The 25,882-nt window shown below is 30.9% G+C and overlaps 1 protein-coding gene across 7 annotated transcripts in view; it reads left to right on the top strand.

The window, feature by feature from the left end:
• LOC140443476 (uncharacterized) overlaps positions 1–25,882 on the top strand; it is a 447,648-nt gene that overhangs the window by 63,767 nt on the left and 357,999 nt on the right. For 5 of the 7 annotated variants that reach the window (XM_072534773.1, XM_072534769.1, XM_072534767.1 and 2 more), the window contains exons 2-3: positions 483–621; positions 15,184–15,231. In XM_072534773.1, the coding sequence (XP_072390874.1) occupies positions 507–621; positions 15,184–15,231 (163 nt within the window). In that variant the 5' untranslated portion in view covers positions 483–506. The remainder of the gene's footprint in view (positions 1–482; positions 622–15,183; positions 15,232–25,882) is intronic. The other 2 variants (XM_072534774.1, XM_072534768.1) reach the window with 1 other exon arrangement.

The following is a 25,882-nucleotide window of genomic DNA, read 5'->3' as shown; positions in this document are numbered from 1 at the left end:
ATATATATTATTCCTAAATAAATTACTTTTTCCTATATTCATCTGATCATATACCTAACAAAACCGTGCTTTGCAAAATAGAACTGTTCTATTATAGAGTTTTAAGGAGCGATACCGATACGTATTGCATTATTTAGTTTTAACCCAATCAGGAAGAAGATTATCCTAAAATTACCCTAAAATTAAAGAACCTGTGTTAATACTACAAATACGAACTTGCTTCGTACAGCAATGTATAGGTACCCTAAGAAGAATTTCCTTATGTTATAGATAAGAAGTAAAATGTATTAACTGTTTTGGTTAAGTTTAAGTTTAAGAAGTTTAAGTTAGGTTTAAATTCCAAACCTAGGTGATTTTTTATACAGTTTAGGTACTGTTATTAATATTTTAAATTTTATCTGGTGTTGATTCACACAAATGACTTTTACTGTTTTAGCTCTTCTAACTAGGATATTATCTTATGATACTGTTTTTTTTTGCAGTGTGGCCCAATCATTGAGGGTAGCATGATAACGATGGAGTGTCAGCCAGGTGGTCATGGGGGACCTCTGGGACACTCCATGATGTTAGATCCCTCAGGAGGCGGAATGCATCAGCAGGAAAACGATCACAAGAAGAAGCGTAAGTGTTTATTTTTTTACACAATTTAAAAGCGCTAATAAACATCAACGGAATAAAATAACTTAGGGTAAGAAAGGGCAAGTGCACCCTCTTTTATTCATGTTTGATTTATATTATATTAATGCTTCAATTGGGTTAGTTCTATTAAACCGAGAATACATGCACCAAGTACTTTGACAATGATCTTTATTTAGAGAAGATCCCAAATCTGTGACTTTTTACGATTAATATTTATGATTTTTTTTTTCTGTTACATATCATAGTAGCTCACTTGCCCCGTTAGTTTGGGGTAACTGCGTCTCCCGAGCATAGTTATGTATATTTTTCTTGCGTTGCATTAGGGGTAAGCGCACTTATTTACTACTAGGCTTTTTTGCACTGAAAGTGTCCTGAAAATTTTTTTTAATTTTCATAATGTTGAAAACAAAATAAATTCGGAAGGTTTAAATGACTTACCATAAAATGAAAAAGTACTTTATTTAAGGGCAAAAATTGTAGCTCCTCCTCCTCATAACTTGAGCTCTTGTTAGGGAAATCACGTGGCCTATATATACGTATATATATATATATATATATATATATATATATATATATATATATATATATATATAAAATGTCATTTCTGTTCCGACCTTAGCTTTTGAAAGCCACTAGAACCAGTCTGTCACAGAAAATTCAGGTGGAGGACCAATAAATAGTACCTCCTCGTCGTCTTCTTCTTCTAACGAAATGTGGCAGATGAAGTCGCTATTTTCAGACGCATCGTGTGATGCGTCACATCTAGAGAAGTCTCTTGACACTGATCTTCTGACGTCCGCTAATCTGCATCGACTTAAAAAATTAACCTCGTAACGATATTTTCCCAATCAGTTAAGAAAAACCTTATTTATTTAGAAACTCTCCGACCAGCAAACTGTCGCTGTCATTACACGAGTTCTTTGTCCCAGAATAATTTTAAAACTTTAAACACCGCCAAATCCAATGGCTGGAGAATGTGATTTGTATGAGTCGGTAGTTTCAGGATGATGATTCCTTCTGATCTCGATCTAATTGACCAAATCTGTCGTGAGGGCGTTGAATGTCCGTCGTAAATAACTAGTATAGACCGATCAGGACCAATGTTTTTACAAAATTACGCTCAAAATAGTTGCAAAATACAATAGCTATAATCCAGCCCTTTTTAGTAGCAGCATAGACAATACCAAGAAAGGCACCATTTTACTCAGTTATCCATTTATCCCAGATATTTTTTCCTTTAAAAACGATTAACCGAGAAATTTTTTCGCCACTAGTGCATGCTGCCATCACCATTGTAGTGTTCTTCCTTCCTCCACTGGTGATTCTTGTACATGGTGCTCCTTGCTTGCCAACAACTTTTGTTTAGAAAGAGTCACTGGAATATCCAGTTTCATATATATTGCAGATTCACTCAGGTTTGTTAGCAAGCGCTCAAGAATAAATGGTTTCGCCCAATAGCCTAAAATAATCGTTATCAATGGATTCATGGCCTTCTTTCTTACAAAATAAAGTATTTTTAGTTTCTTAAATGACAGCGAATGTCTTCTTTTAAAATTTAAGAATCAGTCTTCATATGTCCTACCATCTTTAAATCGAGCTTTTAGGTTGTTTCAGTGAAAAAACTGTTGGGTTAATTCAAAAACTTCTTTACGGGACAAACCAAACCCCCTTGCTCCATCGTGCGAAGACCTTCTGCTAGTTGCTCTTCTTCTGCCAATGGAATGTCGGTAAAATGACCTTGTCCTGATCCCTTCGCACCTCTTTCTTTCACTTAAGTGATCCCGTAATGTTGTCACAGAGATCTTGTATAAGCGCGATGCTCCATTGACAATGAAATTCTGATTTCTTATAACCGTTAGGCACTATTAAAGGCATCTGCTGAATATTGCGAACCTCTATCCGTCTTTCGGACGTAATTTCGAAACACCTCTAACTGCGAACTAAAATATTGTATTCTGATTTTATGCCGGGGCAAGTGCATTAACGTAAGGGCATATTTGCCCTTACACAGAAAACGCACTTTTCCATGTGATAAATCTTTGGGGCAACTGCGCATATTTTAATTACTAGCAAACTATAAGGAAAAAAACATAAATGTTATCAAAACAATTCAAATTTCTGCAGTACTAGCCGAAAATATTCAATTAAAATTAAAATATAGTAAGCGATATGAGATTGACACGACTTCTCGACGAAAAAATCCTTACCGGCTCTTTGTAGGTGAATCTCCAAACTTAACTACTAACAAACAAGTGTGCTATGTCCTATGTCGTAACTTTAACGACATTGCCACTCGCATGTGTAGAAGCTGTTTCGTTGTTTACTTGGCCCTTTTGAAATTGGTTTCATACCTAAGGTTACCGTTACAAAAATTTTTATTTAGTTCAAACGCACTTACCACGGGTATGCACTTGTCCCACCTTACCTACTTGTTTTTCAAAATAAATCTTTTTGAAAACGATGTCCCAAGTGGAAGTCGAAACGTCAAAGTAACCGTACAATGTAATTTTTTATTCATATAAAATTGTGTTTTGGTCCCATATAAAGTTTACATGAAACAAGAAAATAATTTAAGAACCTCTATAAAGAAGAAATACTAAAAAATATCTTATTTATCAATTTAAATAAGTAAATATATATATATATATATTACAATTTAACTTTTTTAAGACATTTATTTGTAAGAATTAACTCTTTAAAGTGTTTGTGTTATTGAAATGAAAAAACATAACAACCTTTGTTGCGATTAACAGAAACACTCAAGAGAGCCATTATTCCTACTTACTTGGCAAGTATCATTCCGAACCTGTTTGAAAATTATAATCGAAGCTGCTCTGAAATGGTCGGTGTTTCAGTAAAGATCATATTGGCACCGATTTACAAGCGATTGCATTATCCCATAAACATAAAACTGGTCTTCCAACTCAATTCAGTACGGCTTGTTCAACGGATACTGTCGACTAGTCAGCAGTACGACTACACAGACTATTTTAAAGAACGTGTCAGAGCTGAAATATATGACGCATCGAATTAGGGAATAGGGCTTGCTAAACTAACTTGAGCCAAAAAATCATTATGCCGACTTTGGTACAAGATAATTTCAGGTTGTGGGTGTAGCGTTACATGAGTCTGTCTTGATGGCTCTTTTAAAAGTTCTTTTTAATTTATTACATGGCTTTAAGACACATTACGATAAGTGTATGGATTATACAGCAATTTCTAGACGGGATGTAATTTTTATGGGCAAATTTTACAAGCAAATTGAAAAACTGAATTAAGGATAATTTTCGAAATGGGCCTTATTAGCCTTGAAAACATTGTAACTGAAAAAAATCATGTGTTTCACAATCATATTTATTAGTAAATACAAATTTTGTAAATACGAGCTTTTTTAATTAGAACATATTTTGTTTATTATAATTATTACGAATACATATAAATAACAAAAAGTTAATTCCATTAAAAACAAAAGAAATGCAATTTACTGTTCAATCATGATTGGTATCTAATACTCTTATAACTACTTTCTTTGTGATTAATTTTTTAATAAGTATATCTTACGCTAAATACCATGATTATGCACCTATTGAAACCTGAGTAAAACAGCTTTATTATTTCTAAGTCACACTCCATAATGGGGTAATGCCTATCTGACCCCCAAGCTATAACCAACCACCCCTCCCCATCGCAGGATATAACGAATGGGAAGGCTTTGTACTGAAAGTTATTTTGGATGCCCTGGGTAATGGAACATCCTCTGTTTTACATTATGTGGTTAGGACATCTGATTTTAGGGCCAGCTGGAAGAGTTTTTCTCCCTATGAATGACTGAAGTTAATTTTTATATGCCTTGGGATTTAAAATCTCATGTCCAAAAATGTGTATTCCGGACAGCGAGGGACTTCCCGCCCGGATTTCTCGGTCACTCGGCCGCTTTTTCGTCCATTGTTCTCAAGCTTCTCTTTTGTTCTGAGTCCCTAAATACGAACCTTAATGGAAGGTATCACGGTGTATTCAGAGCCTCTCTGATCGTATGGTTCTGGACTATTTGTATTTTGTTTCTATTGGATTTGCAAGTGTGTTCCCATGCGGCCGAAACGTATGTTGGTTATGGTAAAATTTTACAGTTTGCCATCCTAACCTTTGTCTTGAATGTTCATATGAGTGTTCGGATCTAAATCCGAACTGTGCTTCAGTTATGGATCCGATTTTTTCTGATTCTTCTTTTAGCCTAGCTAGTATGACTTGCTCTTATTGCTGGTAATAAACTTATTGGCCGATATAATTTTGTGGAAATGTGCCGTTTTTAACTGGTTTTTTTATCATTATTCCGTAAGCTTTGTCTCATCTGACAGGAACATGTCTTAATTTTAGGATGTTGTTGATTTAATTTGTTCTGTAAACAATTACTTTTTCTGGCAGATCCTAATATAGTCCGGTCCTGGAGCTTTTTGGTCTAACCTCTTCAGGGGAGGTGTGGATAATACCCATGTGAAATATAGCCAAAAATAATGAAGTAAAAAATTTAGAAATTGCTACAGAAGTTAAAAGAAATGGCATAAACTGGGAAAGAATTAAAAAATACAGAAAAAAATCGGAAGAGTGGCCAAGCCATACTTATTAATGACTGACAATAAACATACTTATTAACCTAATTGACCGAAAGTTTTCCAGTAACGGTTGGTTTGCATCAAGGCTCTCACTGAGTCACTACCTGTTTAATCTTTTAATGGATGTACTAATAGAGAAAGTAAGGGAGGGCTCCTTGATTAATGCTCTTTGCTGGTCAATCGTGTCAGTAGAGAAGAGCAAAGATATGTTGGAGGAGAAATTGGAGGGTTGAAGAAGAAAGAGGGAAGACCTAAGATTAGCAAGTCGAAACCTGAGTATATGTGGTTAGGAGGTGAAGTAATGTTTGGGAAAATAGAATTACTTAAAAAGAAAAACTAGAAATAGTAGGAGAATTTAAGTACCTTGGCTCTGACATAACGGAAATATATCAAGAAATTGTCCACAGAATACAGGCTGGTTGGTTTAACAGAAAACCAATGAGCGGGATACATTGTGATAAAAAAATTGGGAAAAGGCTGAGAGAAAAGATATACAAAAGTGTGGTGAGACCATCGTTGGTGGTGTACGGCGGTGAAGTGTGGTCTGTAAAAAAGATTCAGGAAAAGAAGATGGTGGTAGCTGAAATAAAAATGTTACAGTGGATGTTGGGTAAGACTAAAAGGGACAGGATCAGAAACGACTTGATTAGGAAAAGAGCCGGGGTTACTACAGTTTTAAAAAAGATTCAAGAACAAAGATTGTAATGGTTTTGGTCATGTTAAACGTTAAAATGAAAATTATGTGAGACGAAGGATAGAGCTGTTAAAAGTTGATGGAAGGAGAAATAGTAGAAAACTAAGGAGAAAATCGAAGGACTGTTTGGCAGAAGACTCGAGGGAGAGAGATTTTTAGGTGAAGAAGACCCAATGGACAGAAATAAGTAGGGACGGAGAGTAAGGAACAGCAACCCCTGAAAAGGGAAAAGCTGAGGACGAAAAAGAAGAAACGCTATTTAATGCAAACTGACATTCCTGTAAGTTTAGTCCACCATAATTTCATTAATGAGAAGCAAATCTGAAAAATAAGTAAAATAAATATATTAATTTGAATAAATTATTCTATGAAAGATCTAGAGCAAGGTAACATAAAACACAGGAAATATAACAGAATAAATAGTTAGAGAAAGCTAAGTAAAATATTGTTGGGACTTATCTTTTCACTGTTCATAATTATGGTAGACTGGATAATAAGAAAATACCTGATGATAAGAGACGTATTAAATGAAACCTGTACAAATAATTAGAACTGGGATTTGCAGACATCTGCTCGCTAACTGAACGCGGCATCCAAAGAAAGAACACTTCAAATGTTGATCTGTCATGAATGGTCTCCGAAGAAAAAAAGAGAAAACTAAATATAAGAAAATTGTTTAATTAATTATGGACACCGAAGAAGATGCAAGAGCGATATATAGATACCCGTAAAAAAAGCATAACACGCATTTAACTCAATAAATAAAATATGGCAAACACCAGACATATCAGAAATAACAATAATTAAAATTTTTAACAGCTTTGATAAAACCATATCTTACGCTGCGTAAACTTATAAACGGTGAAATTACAACAATAAGACTACACAAATTTTAGAAATAAACTGGCCAAATAAATTGAACACAAATATATGAAATAACAAACCAATATAGCAACTCAATAAAACAGACACCAGAAGTCAAGAGCAAAACAAGAAATGCAGTAAAATTCAAAACAATTATAGAGATGGCCGAGAAAATAAACAAGAAAATGATCCTAGAAACGCTGGAAAACACAGTACAACACAAAGTAGTATGGTATTGGAGATTGTCTTTTTACAATAAACCACTACAAAAAATGCGGAACATTTTTTAAATTTTAATATTGTCATTGTAACATTTCATAGCAGAATGTATTATTAATCGTTATGTAAAGTTTTTAGTAAGCTCCCAATGATTTCTTATATAACTAAATCTAAATTTGTAAATGCGTACAATTTCTACCTTAAGTATTCCAGCCAGCAGCTTTATAAATCTCAGCTGATACGGGCACCGATCTAACAATTTTTTCACCACAGGCGAATTTATTTAAACACAAAAAATATTTGCCTCAATAAATACTTAATTTCAGTTATAAATCTGACTAAACGTGCAAATCTCAGATGGAAATTGTAATTAACTTCAAGTTAAAATAATCGCAGTCATAGATCTATTCACATTTCAATTACTTTTAATCGTAACCTTAAGAAAACTATCGCTTGCCGACAACTGCAGATTAGACATTTATTGCCAAGGATTACGAAGTCTCTGCTTTTGGTCGGAATTACAATAGAGCTTTGGAATTCTAGACTTTGACGCTAAATGTTTAGTTCGCCTGATTTTACTAGCGTACCCATACTTCTTTCTTGATGTAGGTACATATACTTGTAATGGTTATTGATCGTAACGTAATCTACAGGATTGTATCTAAGATATTTTAATCCACATATATTTTTAATATTTTATAATATTACAGTATACTCCCTTTATAACGAACACGGTTATTACGAGGTTTCGCTTATAACGAGGTACATTAGATGTCCCGTGAAATTTCTATTGAACTATAACCCTTTATAGCGAGGTAAATTTGCTTATAACGAGAGAAAATAAGATTGCAAAACGTGTTTTTTACGTTTTGGCCCGGCCGTAGCTATAAATAAATACCCTTTTTAACTGCGGGCCGCCCGCAATAAACTTCTTACAATTTATGATTCTTAATTACTATTTAACTGGGAATAAGCCACAATTAAAGGTTAAATACGTTTATTGACGTTTCAATTTCCACTTCGGAAATCGTTCTCAAAATACAAACATTAGTAAATTAAACAAATTTTGTTTTTGTTACTTAGTGAAAAATTCTTCTAATAATTTAATTTTATCTGACTCATCTATATTGACAATTCAGACATACATTATACATTTTTAAGTAGACGACTTTAAAATGATATTGCCAATATTGTTGAGTTGCGTTCCTGGGACGACTTTACTTATAAGATAGTTCATTCGATTACATGAAATCAACTTTAACTCGAGAATATCCGTCAGAAAATTAATTTAAAATGCCACAAGAAAATAGCTTCAGAACAATATTATGATTCTTAGTCGGAAATGTAAAATTTATGATTTACAAGTGTCATTGTATTGGGTTGACCATTCACACCTAATAATATGGGTCCTAATAGACAAGATGTAGAAAGTGTTTTAAAGGTTGTCAGAAACTTTATCCAAGGACAAAACGCAAATGAAGAAGCATAAAACTGTTTCACATCTTTAGAAAATATGATAGATAGAATACTGGACAATTTAAAGCAGTCAAAAATGACAAAATAACTTTATACGCTTTATACATATTTACAGAATACAGATTTTTTGTTTTAACATATATCATTGACAGTAAAAGTAAACAACTCTTTTTTGTTTTAATGCATTTCATTGACAATAAAAGTAAACAACTTTGTTTTAAAAACGCCATTCAAACAATATTTATTAACATCTTATATTGCTCCGAATGGCTTCACTATAGAAAGTTAATGTTTTAGAAAACTACATATTCATATGTATGCACAATATTATTGTTGTTGGATATAACGAGATCCGCTTATAACGAGGTAATTAGTCTGCCATTTCAGTTCTCGTTATAGAAGGAGTCTACTGTATATATTCCATTTGTAATGAAAATAACTGTAGCTAAATGGTACTTTTCATTCAACAAATTCCAACGAAATCATTCAATATTATTAAAAAATATGTCTTATTGATAAAAATGTGTTGATATTGTTGCCTCTTAGATTTTTTGTTTTGACTTTACTCTGCATGTATCTTTCTTATTGATTGTTTTTTATCTTAAATGCTGTTTTTCTGTTGTACTTAGTATACCTATATTTATTGCTTATTGTGTTAGTAAAATATTTCTTTAAAGTAAACACTAAAAAAGAATAACTTCATTCAATTTTTCGTGGTTTACCTAATGAATTACCTACCTAATGATGAGACTTGTGTCCTCAATTATTGGATAGTATAAAGAAGATAATTAAAATACAATGGCTTTAGGACAATAACCGAAAAATATTGACATTAACCGATAATGAGCTTAATTTTAAGCTTCATGATTTTCGTCAGTAAAGCACAGAATGTTACCGCCATCGCGTACTTTTAATAATGTCTGCCGCAGTTGTAGACGAAATGTCCAAGACACACTATTGTATACCAATGCCTATAAACTCCGGAAGCAATGAGCCGGTAAAAAACACATTAACTTCAAAATCCTCTTTGATATTCATATACTAGTACTTATAGTACAACTCTTAGTAACTAATCGTACGTATCCAGGAAAAAAACAGGTAAAATGAAAAGTAAAGTTACTTCAAAAATTTAATTATTTTATGCAATAGTAACGTAGAGTAAGATTATCGAAGCTTCTTCGTAACTCTTTATTGTTTTTATTATAAAAATTAGTTTTTAAAATACTGTTATAATACAATTTTTCAATCTAAATACATCTGAAGCAATAATCAAAGAGTTCGCCATGGAATCGGAATTTATGTGAATGTTTGCTAGCTCCACAAGTAATAATGCATATGTCAGGCATATCAGTCTTTTTTAGACATGTTGCACAACAAAAACTGATGTATGTTTCAATAGGTATAGAAGAATTAAAAAAGTTTCCCAGGTGGTGATTATCAACCGAAGAAATACCTATTTCATAGTTTAAAGTTTTGGTTAACACAAAATTATTTTTAAGGTATTCTTTCATTTTTAAAGTATTTTTTCATTACCTATGTGTGCCACTATTGAATATTAGTGTAGGCATAATGAATTGACTACCGGGAAAAAAAATTAACTGGTGTTATTCTTCTCAATGGAAATGCTTGAATCCATGTTGCCCATTCAGTTTATTATCTGTTCGGCGCCTGAGTTGGAAGATATATAAATTTTGTTTTTAAAGTCACTTGTATTTGTTTGTGTGATTGATAATTGTTTCTCCTATAAGAATATGCAGAAGAGTGGCGCTAATTTAATTCATATGCCGATGAGGAGCTTGCTATTAGCAAATAAAGTTATAGATGGGAAAAAACAGACGATGTCATTTGAATTTATTGAACAAAAACATAGTTTACAACTTCTAAATGTCTTCCAAAAACCATCTTATAGTATGTTTTATTTGCATTAAGAATCTCAAGATTCAAAAACTCAAAATCAAAATTGGATTTTAAGAACTCACCATATTAAAAATTATCTATTGTGTTTCAATACGCTTAAATGACCATTAGTTAGTTTTGCTATATTATAAGAGCAATAATTGTAACTGAGTGTATTATACGGCAATGCAAAATCATGGATAACCCATTTATATAGCCATTTTTATTCTATGGCAGCAGTGGAACTGCATATTTCGCAACAAGATGCATGTCGACTTGCACGCGGAATGTTTAGATGTGAATCTGTAATGTCAATCCTCGACGGTTATTTTTTAACTTAATTGAGAAGTTATTTTACATAATGGTGTTCACGTTACGTCAGTTACATGTTTGTGTACATACAATCAGCTATAAAATATATAAACTGGTGGATAATATCGACGTTAACTACTGCTTTAGTTAAAGTTGTGTCGTATAGATTTTAGATATTAATAGTGTTATTCTATATGCCTCTTACTATTTTTAATACCTAAATTATGCAAAAAAAAATATGCAATATAAGTAAACATATTAACTGCTAGAACTAGATAGTTTATTTAAAGCAAAATTGAATATTTAATTTATAATTATTTCAAATTATTTTATGTCTTGCAAACTATTTTTAAAAGTATTTTAAAAATTACAGGTTCTATAAGTAATTTTTTTGTTTTCACTAGTTTTTCGCTCTGTACGTAAGACCTGTAGCAACATTCGATTTTTTCTATGATTAATTATAGACTAGTTTATAAGAAGTTTATAAAATAATATTATAAAGTAATAAAATTAGAGGATAACAGGAATAAACCGCTTAACACTAGCCTGAATTTGAATCGGTTAGGGAACCATTTTGGGAGTTCTATTACCCAGTACTCCCACATGAAGAGCATTTGGTTGATAGTTGTGCCCCTATCGCGCATCAGAGTACTATAGGGGGTAAGGGACCGTCTGTAGTATTGGAGCGCGGTGGAGTGATTCCTGTTTATACACGAATTAATACACCTCGCTTCAATGAATTGTTACACCCGAACGTCATTTCAAAAGATGAACAAGTCTCTCAGGCTAGGTTCAATTAAATTGCTTGCTTGCAGCAAACGGCCTACATATGGAAATATGCTATTGCAACAGCAAATTTTGAAGAAATTAAGTATTTTATAATGGTGAAAAATTATGGTACTTACAAGAGTACTGCAAAATGAAGGCAATTGCTAGAGTAGGCTTAAGATTAAATTACGTAGTACTGAGGATCTTGAAAACAACTCAGTTTTTGAAGCAAAAACGATAACCATATTCAGATACTTCAGGCCGTACTGTCCAAAAAATTTACACGTTCTCTGAAATATGTGGAGCTTTAATTTGTTGTCAATGTTAATTGTGCACAATAAATAATCCAAGTGAATAAGCCCACAAAACTGATCAATATTTCATTATTGATATATCTACGAGATAGCAGATGTCATCTAAGTAAAACTAAATCCCACATATTTCCCCTTAAGTATCACTTCAAAAACATTGGGATGCTGAACTCTTAATTAGAATAAAAGGGAAGTAACATTTGACAAATCTGGGTCTGGTTTATTAGTTTGAAGGTGCTGTCGCTTAGCTAAGCTTAACTATCATAATAAAAAAGTTGCTCTTGCCATTTCTATCTTTGTTCTATTTTCTATAATCTAGGTTGTCTGTTATCCCGCATCGCAGGTATTTTAATATTCTCGCTTATTATATGACTTTCGTAGATATTAATGTTTATTGACAGGTTAGCGTTTCGGCATATGACTGTGTTATAAGTCGTTATAATTTTGTAGACGAGATCATCCCCTTCTCTAGATAGTCTGTTTAGTAGGAGTTAGAGACCTTCTGCGCTATCTGCTCAAATCGATTTGTCGTCAACGTATCTTATATTGTATAGCGGCTTAGCATTTATTTTTATCCCTTTTTACATGTTCTATTGCCCGTTAAAATATGCATTATGAGTAGTCATTATACAGAATAAGTAATAGAAGATATCCTTATTTTACTCCATGGTTAATTAATTAATGGTTTCGAGTTTTTTTCGATTCCCCTGTAACTTATTTTATTTCGTTGTGCGTCTTAAATAAATTATATTGGACTTGCAGCTGCTCGATGTACATTTTTTTATCCATACCTCTTTGGCTTTTCTGATTTTATGTTTTGTAATTTTAGTGAATTTTTTTTTCAAATTTTGGTTTTTGGCGATATTTAATGCATTTTTGCGTTTTGCATTTCATCTTATTCTTCTTGTTGTTCTTTGTTGTCGTCTGATAGTTCGTCTGATTGCATCTGGTTTCTTGATGTATTGTTGGATACGTATGGAGATTTTAAATTTTCTTGTCTCAGAATAATAAACCAGGCTCAGATCGGTCAAGTATTATTTGTCTTCTTACTCTGCCTCTGTTTTGTGCCTCTTTATAGTGAGTTCGGGCTTGGATAATGAAAGTCGGTGTAATGAACCGCCTTGAAGCATTCGCAATATGAATATTACGACGTATGCATGCAATATTCTGGATGAATTATGTTACAAACCCCAAAGATTTAAAAATATTGGGAAAATGGATACCTGTAAATATTGTCAAGATGAGAGAGACCACATATCTGAATCTCTCCCACCACCAGAGATATAAAACTAAAACTAATCAAAGAAGCAAAAATAGAGGGGTGCAGAGAACCTAGCAACAGGCGGTATTACTTGCTAAAGAACATCCGTGATTGCATAAAACTTAGTTTAAAAGTACTCATAAGAATGGCAAAATCACAGACAGTTCGACAAAATTATTGCCAGCTTTCACTAATGGAGACGGAACTTGAAGAAGAAGATTACCGCTCCATATAAAAAATTCTAGAAAATCTAACCAAATAATTATAATGTCTATTCTGTCAATCAAAATATTGATAATTTAAAGAATTTTTAATGATTTAAGTTAATAAAAATACTTTTGTTATATGTACAATATAATAAGATTTGTTGAAAGCATACATAAATACAAGAAGCATTATTATGTATACCTTGATATAAAATTGTATCAAGTTTGAAAATTAAATATTTAGCATTATGAATTAAACCAATATTATTCTGTTATTAAAATAGAAAATGTGAAACAGTTATAACTTACATAGATAATGTGAGATTATTCCAGTCGTCAGAGAGTTGACCCCTAAAAATCATACGAACAAGCTAAATTTTGCAGAGAATATTAATTTTGGGAACCCAAAAACGATGCAAAAATTTTACCACTTTTACCCCCTGGTTTCCTCTTAAAATGCCACTCGTAGGGGGGTAAAATTGCAAAAAAATTCATTTATTAAGAATGTGTACGTCGTAGAAAAAAATGTTTCAAATAAAAAATGTAGCTGAGATAATTTTAAAGTAAAATATTTATAAGCATTTTTTGCGTAGAATGTACCGTTTTCTCAGAAACAACGCTTGTAGTGACCGTCGATTTTGCATGTCAGTTACCCACGCGAAATCAATGTTTAATATAATTTGTATCAGCTCGACGGTAAAAATTCGATATCTTTTGATCCAGGTATCCTATCGACAAAAATCAAGATGCGTTATAAAGGTAAAGAGTGCAGCTATAGTATGCAGTTTTTGTATTTTGTCGCAAATAAACCCAGTTTTTATAAAGGTGTTCAATAAATAAACGTGGCACGATTTTTACCATTTTTTACGATTCTCGTGAGATCAATAGAACTGATTACTTTAACTGACCAGTCGTAGTAAAAATTCTATTCTTAGAGATCAATTTTTAAAAATTATGACATGGAATTTCAATTTTGATTTATGGCAACAAATATGAGGCATTTGAAATATGAATAAAAAACGCGGAATTTAATGTTTTACATTACAAACGATTACACGTCACGACAAAACAAATGTATTTAATAAGACGGTTTTGGGTACAGTTTATTGCAGAAGTTTTGTTCTTTTGAAAAACGTACTAGGGTAATTGAAAAAAGAGTTTTAAATTTTTTAGATCGTTTATTGTGTGAATGTTTAAATCCAACGTTTTTTAAGTATATTTCAAATGCCTCACATTGGTTGCCAAAACTCAAAACTAAAATTCCATGCTATAGGTTTAAAGGTTAGGCACTAGTTATCAATACTTCATAGTGGCCAGCCAATAAAAGGGATAGATTGTATTGATCTCTTTAGAATCATAAATTTTGCCAAAATGGCAAAAATCGCGTCACGTTTATTTATTTAAGACCTATATAAATTCTGAGTTTATTTGCGCCAAAATACAAAAGCTGCATACGAAAGCTGAATTCTTTACCTTTAAAACGCATCTTGATATTTGTCGATAGGTCACTTAAATAAAAAGATATCGAATTTTTACCGTCAAGCTAATACAAATGACATGTAAAATCGACGGTCACTTCAAGCGTTGCCTCTAAGAGAACTAATGCTTATAAACATTTTTGTTTAAAATTATCTCAGGTACAACTTTTATTTGAAACATATTTTTTCTACGGTGTACAGATTCTTGATAAATCCATTTTTTTGGGTTTTTACCCCCGCGTGGGTGCTTTTAGGGAGAAATCCGGGAGTAAAAGTGGTAAACTTTTCTGCATCTTTTTTTGGGTCAAAAAATTAATATTCTCGCAAAATTCAGCTTGTTCGTATTATTTTTACAGGTACAGTGGCATTTTCGTCTCTGACGACTGGAGTATATACTGATTGTAATTGTTAAAACAAATGTCGATATGAATTTTTTTGAACGATAGCAGTTTTTTCAGGAGACGGTGGATCCCACGTTGGATCTTCTTCAAGTGATGGTGAGTGACAAAAATTTATTATTAATAAAACATGCAAAGTTCGTTTGTATATATATATATATATATATATATATATATATATATATATATATATATATATATATATATATATATATATATATATATATATATATATATATATATATATATATATATATATATATATATATATATATATATAGTTGTACCTAATTTTAATAATTCAGACATAATTAGTAAAAATTGATTCATTGTAACTCATATCAGTAGTAGGTAGTTGCAAAATAGCCTCGATTCTATTACAGGTGTAGTGAGGTTAAGAGTTAAGTAGAGTAAAACAAATTAACGAATTATTTAGCAAAAATAAAATGGAAACGTCATATAATATATATATATATATATATATATATATATATATATATATATATATATATATATATATATATATATTAAGTCTAGAGCTAAGAGTAATACTATTATAAAAATTAATATTAAACTCACCAGTCTTCCGGGTTGAACTGGGTTGATTGTCATTGCGTCGAGCTTTCGACATCCTCTCTGATGTCTTCTTCGGGGCTTCCGTTCAACCCATATATATATATATATATATATATATATATATATATATATATATATATATATATATATATATATAATCCAAGTGCCATAATATTACCACAGCAAATTGATAAGACAAAGAAAATAAGAAATGAATAATAAATAATGAGAAAAATTGATGTATACAGCGAATGTAAAAATATGCAATGAATAAGGAGAAAACTTAAGAAATATATAAGCTTAATCCTTAATATGAAATAATGATATTCAGTAAATAGGACAAAATTATTATAACAATTATGCTATAATAATTTTGAGTTAAAATTGTGAAGATAACAGAGTGCTCATTAAAACACTAGAATTCAGAGCCATGCATGTATTCTAATAACCTTTCGTAAGCGAATACAACTGACTATCAAAGAAATATCAATTTATGCTAACTACATACTCATTTTCATAGACTAGCTACTTATAGATGGTGCAATACTTCGTACTCGGTTATTTGCGATTTTCTGTGTACCATTAATTTTACAAATACTACAAAAAGTCGAGGTGCAATTATGCAATATCTACGGACTTTAATGCTTCAATCACGAAATAATCAAATAATCAATTGATGAGGATAACAATTAGAAATATTTGCTTGAATTTATTAAAAATATTTAAATACATTTCAGAATAACTCTATTTTATACATTTTCTACAATTAAGTACATTTCATATATGAAAGTTCATTAAATCAGTATTATTGATTGTTAATTTAAAATAAAATTTTAGACTTTTTGATACTGAAAATAAATTTTTTTTAGAAGATTTAGAAGAAGAAATATGTTACTGAGCACTCGGTAACCTGGTATGTTGGTGTCTCTTTTTTTTCTACGCGAACAGTATTGCTTTATTTGTGATCTTATAAAGGTGTCCACTAAGACTCAGCTGTTTAAAGTTCTCCAGAAAATGTTTCCGAATAATACTAGTAGAAAAAATGATAATTTACTTCTTATTTGTATGTTTAGATCTCCGTACTTGGTGTTCTTCCCGTTATATTTAATGCGCCAGTTGTTCTTAGGTATAACCCAATTAATAAGTGTTGTTTGCCTAGTTAGTCTAGTTAGTAGTCTAGTGTTAGTAGACTAGCTTAGTCTGTGAGAATAGTATGATCTTAAAATTTACAAGGAAAATAATTTCTGCAGCTGGCTATATACCACGTATCACAAAAAAGAGGTTAAATCTTTGTAAATGGGTATATTTTATAAAAAACCCTTAAAAGGGCTACATCAAAAACACGAACGTTTTCGGAACAACCGTTCCATCATCAGGTTAAAATACAGGTTACCATGCCTGAGCCATCAAAATATTAGGGTAAAAACCCTTTAAAATATATAAAATTACCAAAGATTGTACATAATGTTATTATTATTATTTGATGTTTAATATTTTAATTAAATTTTAGTGCAGGTAACATACACCCATGCCTTAAGTGAGTTCCAGCGTCCGGAGAGTAAACCTCTTCAAACGGACTTCAGCTGGTAACTCCAGCTGAAGCAGCAATAATTTTAACCTGATAATGGAACGGTTGTTCCAAAAACGTTCGTGTTTTTGATGTAGCCCTTTTAAGGGTTTTTTATAAAATATACCCATTTACAAAGATTTAACCTCTTTTTTTGTATGATCTTACTCCAGCTTATAGTTGTCACTTTTAAGCACATTGCCTAGATTGTATTGGCAGTAAGGGAGATGTTTGATTTGGAAAAGTTTAACTTTTTTATTGCCTTCACATTATACTTTAGTTAATTTTTAATTGGGATAACCTGATCATGAATAAGAAGTATTCAATGCTTTGTTTCGGAAAATATCATTTCTGATGTCGCCTATAGCTGTATAATGTATTATCAACATAGTTTGCTCACTACCTTAGGATGTCGCCTGTGCAGAGGTTTCTTAGAAGATCATCTTTCCTACTGAGAGTGGTGGTTTTTGTATGCAAATTGAGCGATGCAAACTAAATATGCCTTTATAATAATATATTTCTAATATAGCTTTTAAAAATACGGTCTTAAATTAGTACCGTTAATGTTGTTCTTTTTACTTTTCTTTTCAGGGAAGATAGTATTGTGCATTTGTAAAAATGTCCTTACTTTTCGGTTCAGTTTTAGTCCACTTATCAATGCCAAATAAGTAAATGAGTACATACATAACAACTCATAACTAACTGACTGTTCGTTATGTATCTCATATTTTTATTCTCATTTTATTTAACATCCCAGATACAAATTGTATTAAAACGTGATGTCGCAGTATATCTTAGAACTCCTCTTTTTTGCTGCTTGTCATCAGGCTAAGTTTCTTGTATTGTAAGATCAAAAATTCGATTATGTGTGTCATTAAGGACTTGTTCTGTAACTACCTTTTGGTTATGAGCACCTCATATGACTTCGCTTCTAAGGATACTACGTCGAGTTTTTGAGATTATTTCTTATAATTACTCGGTATTCAAAAAGTCGAATCTGTGAATTTTCTTCTTGTTGGAAAAATATTATGAGATATTTCTTGGTTTCTTTGGAAACTATTGGCTGATTTTTCCAACTTTTCTCTGTTTTTCTCTATCTTCTGACATTCTAGCATATTCTGACAGTTAATCGCCAACAGTAACAAAAATATAGTTTTTGTATAACGTGAAAGCTCTACTTCTTTTCCCTTCTGCCTTTCTCTGGATAGTAAGTTCTTCAAAACCATTTCTTCGAAACACGTGTTGAAAATAGCCTAATATTTGTTCTGAAATTTGCATGCTTACTTTTTTTCTTTATTTTTAGCTTATTCAACATAGATTCATTCGTTGTTTGGACTAACCATGGTATTTTCAGCATTTGCCTCCAGCAGTAAATCTGCTTACATTGCAATTGCTAGCCGGTGATTTATTTCTGCAGATCAAATCTTGTCAGTTATGAAGGAGCCAAAATACACAAATTTATCTACAAGAAAAATATTGTTTATTACCCTTAGATAATTTAATTTTAATTTTTGTAAGCTCTGTCAACTGTCATGATTCTTAAGGTTTTTATGGTTATCTCAGATGAAGCAGTATTGTGTTATCTACTACACAAATCGCACGATGTACTGTTTTTCGAATTGTTCACATATATCCATCCAAGTCCTCTTTTTCCTAAATAATGCCGTAGATTCGTTATTTCTACTTTATTATTTTTTGATAATACATAATAAATAATATTTCTGATATCGTAGGTATCTGGAATAGGTGAATTTTCTCCTTAGAGTGGAAGCTCTACGGCTTGCATCTAGATAATAATATTATTAATAAGATTCTCTACGTGCCAAACGTCTTAAATCTTAAATCTTAAATCTGCTTTAGTATTATTATTATCATTATTACTATACGCATCAAGGACACTAGTAGAAATTTTATCAATTATGTGGTTTTAATATTTGATAATTCCTTGATACTAACTTGATTAAGGGAATTCAAAAATACTAACATTGGTAATAATAAATATATTGCCATATTTCAAATATTTTCTTCAAAAGATTTGTACGATTGATTAGATCTTAAAATATACTAACTGGTAATATTCACCAATAACAGATTGCATGAGTCGTAATTCACAAATTCTTATAAGAAAAATTTAATAAAACGCCTCGTGGGTTTGGTAACAAATATCGGTACTAAATAAAGGTGTCAGTAAAGTTGACATGCAAGGTTCGCCTTCGTTGACGAAATTATGAAATTGCCTGGTAACATAATAATAATTGTAAATAATTTTATGTCACGATCTCATTTTTTCACCAAGTCCCGCTGGTTAGTGCGTTAAATTGGGTTAGTAGTTAAAGATTGTAGACTAGTTAGTTCGCGGGTATATTTATATTTTATTATCCAATTATTATTGTTTGTTTTAAAAGAAAATAATCGACTTATTGCTATACGTACACAATATTTTAAAAACGTAATTAAAAAATATAATTTAATTTTCCTATAGTGAGTGACAATAGAATATTTGAATAACTGATTTCTCTTTCAAGCAGATTTTATGTTATTTACTATTTTAACTATGAATAAGTCACAATTTAACTTTAAAATTAGAATGTTTTGACGTTTTAATTTTCAAAATAAAAATCGAAACGTCAAAATAAACTAATTTAAAAGTAAAATTGTGACTTCCCTGTAAAAATAGTAAATTATATCAACATGCAACAAGTAAATAGCTTGAAAACAATAGATTGTATATTATCTCCCCATATTGTAAAGGATCGTTTTACTCGAATTCCTTCTGTTGAAGATCGGCATCCATTTTTAGAAAATTCTTGTCTGTTTTGGTTCTTTCTCATCGAGCCCTTCGGGTCCAAGCCAGTCCAATCTCGAAAGATTGAAGCTATTATAAGCTAGTAGCTCTGTCTTCTTCCTGGTCCAAGTTTGTTCTCAATCTTACACTCGATTACGAGATGTAGAAAATCGTATCTGTTTTTCGTTGCATGTCCGAGATATGCAGTTTTTTATGATTTCAATGAGCTCACGTTCTCTGCTCATTCGATGGAGAACTACCAAGTTAATGCCTTAGTAAGTCCAAGTTATTCGTAACATTCGTCTATTTACTCAAGTTTCAAATATTTGAGGTCTATTCAAACTGGTAACTTTCAGCGGCCATGCTTTAACTTCATATGACGGGGTAGTATATATTTAATAAATTATCATCTTAATTGCATATCGAGTGGTTTATCGCATACAATGCTTAAAATTTTCCAAAAGTTTGGCCTGGCCATTTCACCAATTCGGGCTTGGATTTCTAAGTCAGGATTCAGATCATCACTGATCCAGCTGCCCAGGTAAGGAACTTAAAAACTTTTGTTCTTTCTCTAAAGCGTATACATGTATGTGCACTGGTTTAGTTACATTCCGGTTTACCACCAATATCTTCGTTTTTGCCGTGTTGATTTTTAGATCTTCTTTAACTGATATCTTGTCAAGTAGGCGCTGCAGGCATCCAGAACTCTGCAAAGTATAAAGGTTTCATCGGCACATTGTTAATTTATTTATTAATTTGCCATTCACTTTTATAATAAATGATCTTAATAGTGATTTTTTAGGTATATCGTCTCATTGACAAATATTTCTGATTTCTCTACTATAAATTGACAAAATTTTCTCCTCGTTCGATTTTGATATAGCTTTGATTTTGGTATGATCTAATTTAGATACAATATATGCATAATTTGTATGTAGGTTATATAGAATTTCATCTTTCTATTTCTTCAAGTTTCTGGAAAATGTAAGAAAGAAATACAGAAAAATTAATATGATAAGAGACAGTTATATAAGATACAAAATGTCTGTAAGGAGGACTAATATTTGTACGACCCAAAATAGATAAATTTAAATAAATATAAACATGAACGCCGATCCAACATATCCATTCAAGAATTCTTGCTATCTTACTACCCTATTGTAAAAAATGAAATTGGCCCAGAAAGAATAAATGCCCAGTAAATCCCACGGCTAGCGGATTTGGATGGCAGAATATTCTGGTTTGTTTGTAGAACTCTTATAGCTTCGCTTTTTGTTGGTACCTGTAAATCGTGATATAAACTATGGCTAATAACATACCAATGAGCAATACCCATCTAGAGCAGCATTTAATTGAAATCGTTGATGTTTTTGTATGTTATATAATGTATTTGTTGTTCCGTCGATTTGTGGTGGTATTTTCTCTGAATTCCCAGGTATTTATCCACGTTATTAACTGATAATGCAATGTCGTTTATGAAAACTGGTGCACGTCTCACTTTTTATCATAAACGTTATCTGTGTTAATTTAAAACTGTTGACTTAAACTCGCCATAGTTTAAGCCAGCTCTCTAGTTTAAGCACGTGGATTTGCAATATCTGGGATGCTTATGATACTACAGAATTTGAAGCCATGATAATTGTGTTATCAGCGTATGTTGCGATTGTTGTATTGTTGGTGGTTGGTATATCTGATGTACATACCTATATATTAAGTATAAGCTGGAGCCCAGTATGCTTCTTTCTAAAAAAAAACAAAATATTTCAAACATGGTAGTGATTGATCCACCTCTTTTGATTTGATCTGTCAGGTACAATATTAAAAGTATACTTTTGTGACAGGAAAATATGTATTTCATTTTGGAGATATAAAACCTACATGCCAAACTTTGTCAAATGTCTAAGATATATCTAGAAATGCACTTATATAGTAATTCTTGTTTTTTAGTGATTTTCTGATAGTTTTTACCACCTAAGGAATAATAAAAATTAATTTAAGCGAATAAATATTTTTCATTATTCTCTTCTTTTTTCTTAGGCGTTTGAACACTGTGTTGGTATAAAATGACTAATTAACTTACCTATACACCAAATAAGTCTCTTCATAAATATAAAACGATTTAAAAAAATTTCAATAAAATAATTTCAACATAACGCACGTCAAAGGGAATTTAATTAATTTCCTTACGTTGACAATGCGGACAATGATATCAAACAATTCTATCTTGTTTCTAATTAGAAAATAAATGTGGCGTAGCAGATACAATTAGGGCTGGTTAATTGGATAGTTAGGCATTAACCACAACCCTGACTATAGAAACAGATATTATCTGCCTTTATATTGACATATTGGCTATTATTATCATTCGTGTCGCATTCCGAACTGTAATTTACTTCTTAACTTTGTATCTTTAGTCAATAACAATTTTAAAAAATTATATATATATATACTTATATATATATATATATATATATATATATATATATATATATATATATATATATATATATATATATATGTATATATATACATGTTTTGGATGGGTTGGAGTCAATAAAAGGGGCCATTGGTTAACTATTTATTATCTCGAGCTTTCAATTGTGTTTACAATTATTATCAAGAGCTGCTAAAAAAGACAAAATATCTTACAAAGTTAAACTTAGAAAGAAAAATTTTTTTTGTTAACTCACCAAATAAAATTAGTTTGGTTAATAAAATTGCTGCTAATACATCTCAAAAAGAATTAATACAAAAATGTCCTTATCTAATCAATGCTTCTCTGAAATTTTAATATTAATATAATTTTGAAAACATTTTCTTAACACAAAAACAATTGAATTTATAAATAAGTTAAAATAGCAACCAATTACAAATAAGCCTCAATGTCATAAATGCCAACTTAAAATTTTTATTTTTGACAATTATATATTGCCAAAAATAAAATTTTGTTTAAAAATTCTTTTTTGTTTAGTAACAAAAAAGAAGAAGATTTATTTACCATTGATAGTTGTCTGAAAAAATATAACAGATATATGGAAAATTAAATTAAAATGTGGTATTTTACAAGTTTCATATATAAATTATAAAGAAATAATATAATTATAAATTTTACTTAGATTTTGAATTTCTGATCTTTTGTTTAAATTATTATCACTTTTGCTAATACAGACCATTTCCAAAAAGTCCTTTTAAATTTATTACTTTCACTACATAACATTTTAATGTTATCAAAATCCATAATATGGCCTTTATCGATTACATGCTCTGCCAAAGCACAAGATGGTTTTTTAATTCTGCAATCACTTTTGTGAGAAATAATGCGATTTAAAAGATTTCTTCCGGTCTCACCAACATACTCAGCTTCACACTGAGTATAACTAATGCTGTATACTACATTTGTTTTTTCAAATTTGTCTATAGGATATTTAGTTTTGGAATATACAGATGAAATAGTTTTGATGTTTTTTGTTGCTATTTTGATATTGTCAATAACCTTTAGTCTTTGTATTAATTTAGGTGTTAATGATGGTATAAAAGGCAGTGAATGATAATAGATATTCTGATTTTTAGATACAATGTTTTGAGATTTAGCAAAAAATGGTGTTAACTTATTTATATTAACAATATTAGAAAAAAGCATCCTATGTAGCATATCTAAAGGATAAGAGTTTTCAATTAAAATATTTTTTAACAATTGAAAATCTTCTTGTAGATACTCTGGATGAGAAAGCTTTAAAACACGTTCTTTTAATCCTGTTATAAGGTTCATTTTCATCTTATTTAGATGATGAGAGTAATAGCTTATAAATCTATTATTACATATGGGTTTTCTGAACCATCTGGTTTTCAACATATTGTCTGTATTTCTTACAATTCTCATGTCAAGAAATGGTAGAAAATTATCTACCTCTTCCTCAACTGTAAATTGTATATGTTGATTATGATTGTTGAAAATGTTGACTGTTTCATGAATTTTGTGTTTAGGAAGTGCCAAAACTAAATCATCTACATAACTTTTAATAAAAGGAATGAAAAAAGTACAATTGTTGATACAATCACTGATAACATCATCCATGAATCCTTTAGTTAATTATTTTTGTCACATAGGCCTTTGTTTAAAATTGATGGGCATTAAAATCAGTTCCCCGATTCCTTTTTTTTGTCAAATTTTGACTTTGAATACAATACAACACAACTTAAAATACAAATGCACTATGTCATAAAACTGTGCTCTCAGTAATTTTCAAACTAAATCTAATAAAAATTTATATTCTGCAAAATAGTCTACACTATTTTGTAGTATTTCATAGCTATAAATATAAATACTTCGTTTCTTCACTAGTTTTGAGTTACCTTATTTCATTTCGGTACTTGTTCTGTTAAAAATCTTTGGACTACTTTAAATTAAAAGGCTTACTAAGCCTTCTTTAAGCTTTAATTGTACTATTTATTTTTATATTTTTTGAGGATCTAGTTTGTGGTAACTTTCTTATTTCTGAGATTTTTAGTTTGCACATAACCAAAGTAATTTTATGTTCGTACAATATTTCACTGATACATGAACAAAACTTTCGGTTTTAGGTATTATAACTATATTTTTGGTCTCTAGTTTTCGGAATCCGTAGATTTTCCCTTTATTTTATACGAATATTATCTTCCTGGTACCATCTTTCAGACGTTATAACATTGCAACATTTTCAATAAAAAGGTAAACACTACAATTTCAGTATAAAAAATACTACTCGTTTTAAAGTAAACGCAGTCACTTTATCATTTTATTCCTTTCTTTTTAAATTGTGACAGCTACAAAACACCTTTTATTATTTAGGAAATGACTATCCCGCCGCAAATATTTGTAACCAAACCCATCGGCATTTATTCATTTTGTAATATCCCGCACACGAGTATTTATATCACATACCTGGTGCTGTCAGCTTTATAATAACTTTGGTCTTTGCCCGACATCCGAGTCTAGCGCTAGCCGGCCATTGGTCCACCGAGTGTAAATAATCATGAGAAATGCATTGCGGTAGTTGAGTTCTACAAAAAGAACAAAACCGTTCCATATACGCTCTCGTGTAGGAGTCAATTGCTAATTAACGGGAATATGCAGTAGAAAGTAGATTCATTTTTAAATTAATGAACGTCTATTAATAAACTAGGCTTTATCGTAGAAAACAATATTAACTGAAGAATTTCGCAATTCGGAATCGTGCTACAATGTAAACGGTCGTCTGTTAAATAAAGTTTAACATTAATAATATAAAAGAAATTGTAATATGGCATTACTAATGCCTCATTACGTCAGTGTGATTAAAATTGTCTTAATTAAAATCTATACTGAATGAATGTTAAAAGTATATTTTAAGGTTCATTTTTTTAATAAATATTTCTTATAGTGGGTACATTTTTTTATTAAATATTTCTTAGAAAACAAACGAAATTATTATATACATAACTTTATTGCTTCTATGCAGACGACGCAATACTACTCTCTCAAAGTGAAGATGATTTACAACGTATGCTGCATCAATTTAATATAACCGCCAGAAAATTTAACATGTTAATTTCCCCAAGAAAGATAAAATGAATGGTTACAACAGCAAATTTACTAAGATGTAAATTGGAGCTAGAAGGTCAGATAATAGAACAAGCGATGGTTAAATATCTAGGCATTACATTATCTAGCTACGGAAAGCTCAAAACTGAAGTGGAAGATCATGTGAATAGAGCAAACAGAGCCGCAGGCTGCCTGAACGAAACAATATGGAGAAATAAAAATATTGGGAAAGAAATGAAAGGCAGAATTTACAAAATAGTCA

The sequence above is a fragment of the Diabrotica undecimpunctata genome, chromosome 6 (genome assembly GCF_040954645.1).
Source record: "Diabrotica undecimpunctata isolate CICGRU chromosome 6, icDiaUnde3, whole genome shotgun sequence".
In the NCBI taxonomy this organism is placed as follows: Eukaryota; Metazoa; Arthropoda; class Insecta; order Coleoptera; family Chrysomelidae; genus Diabrotica; species Diabrotica undecimpunctata.
Note: the sequence above shows the minus strand (reverse complement) of the source record. Positions and strands in the feature narration are given on the sequence as shown.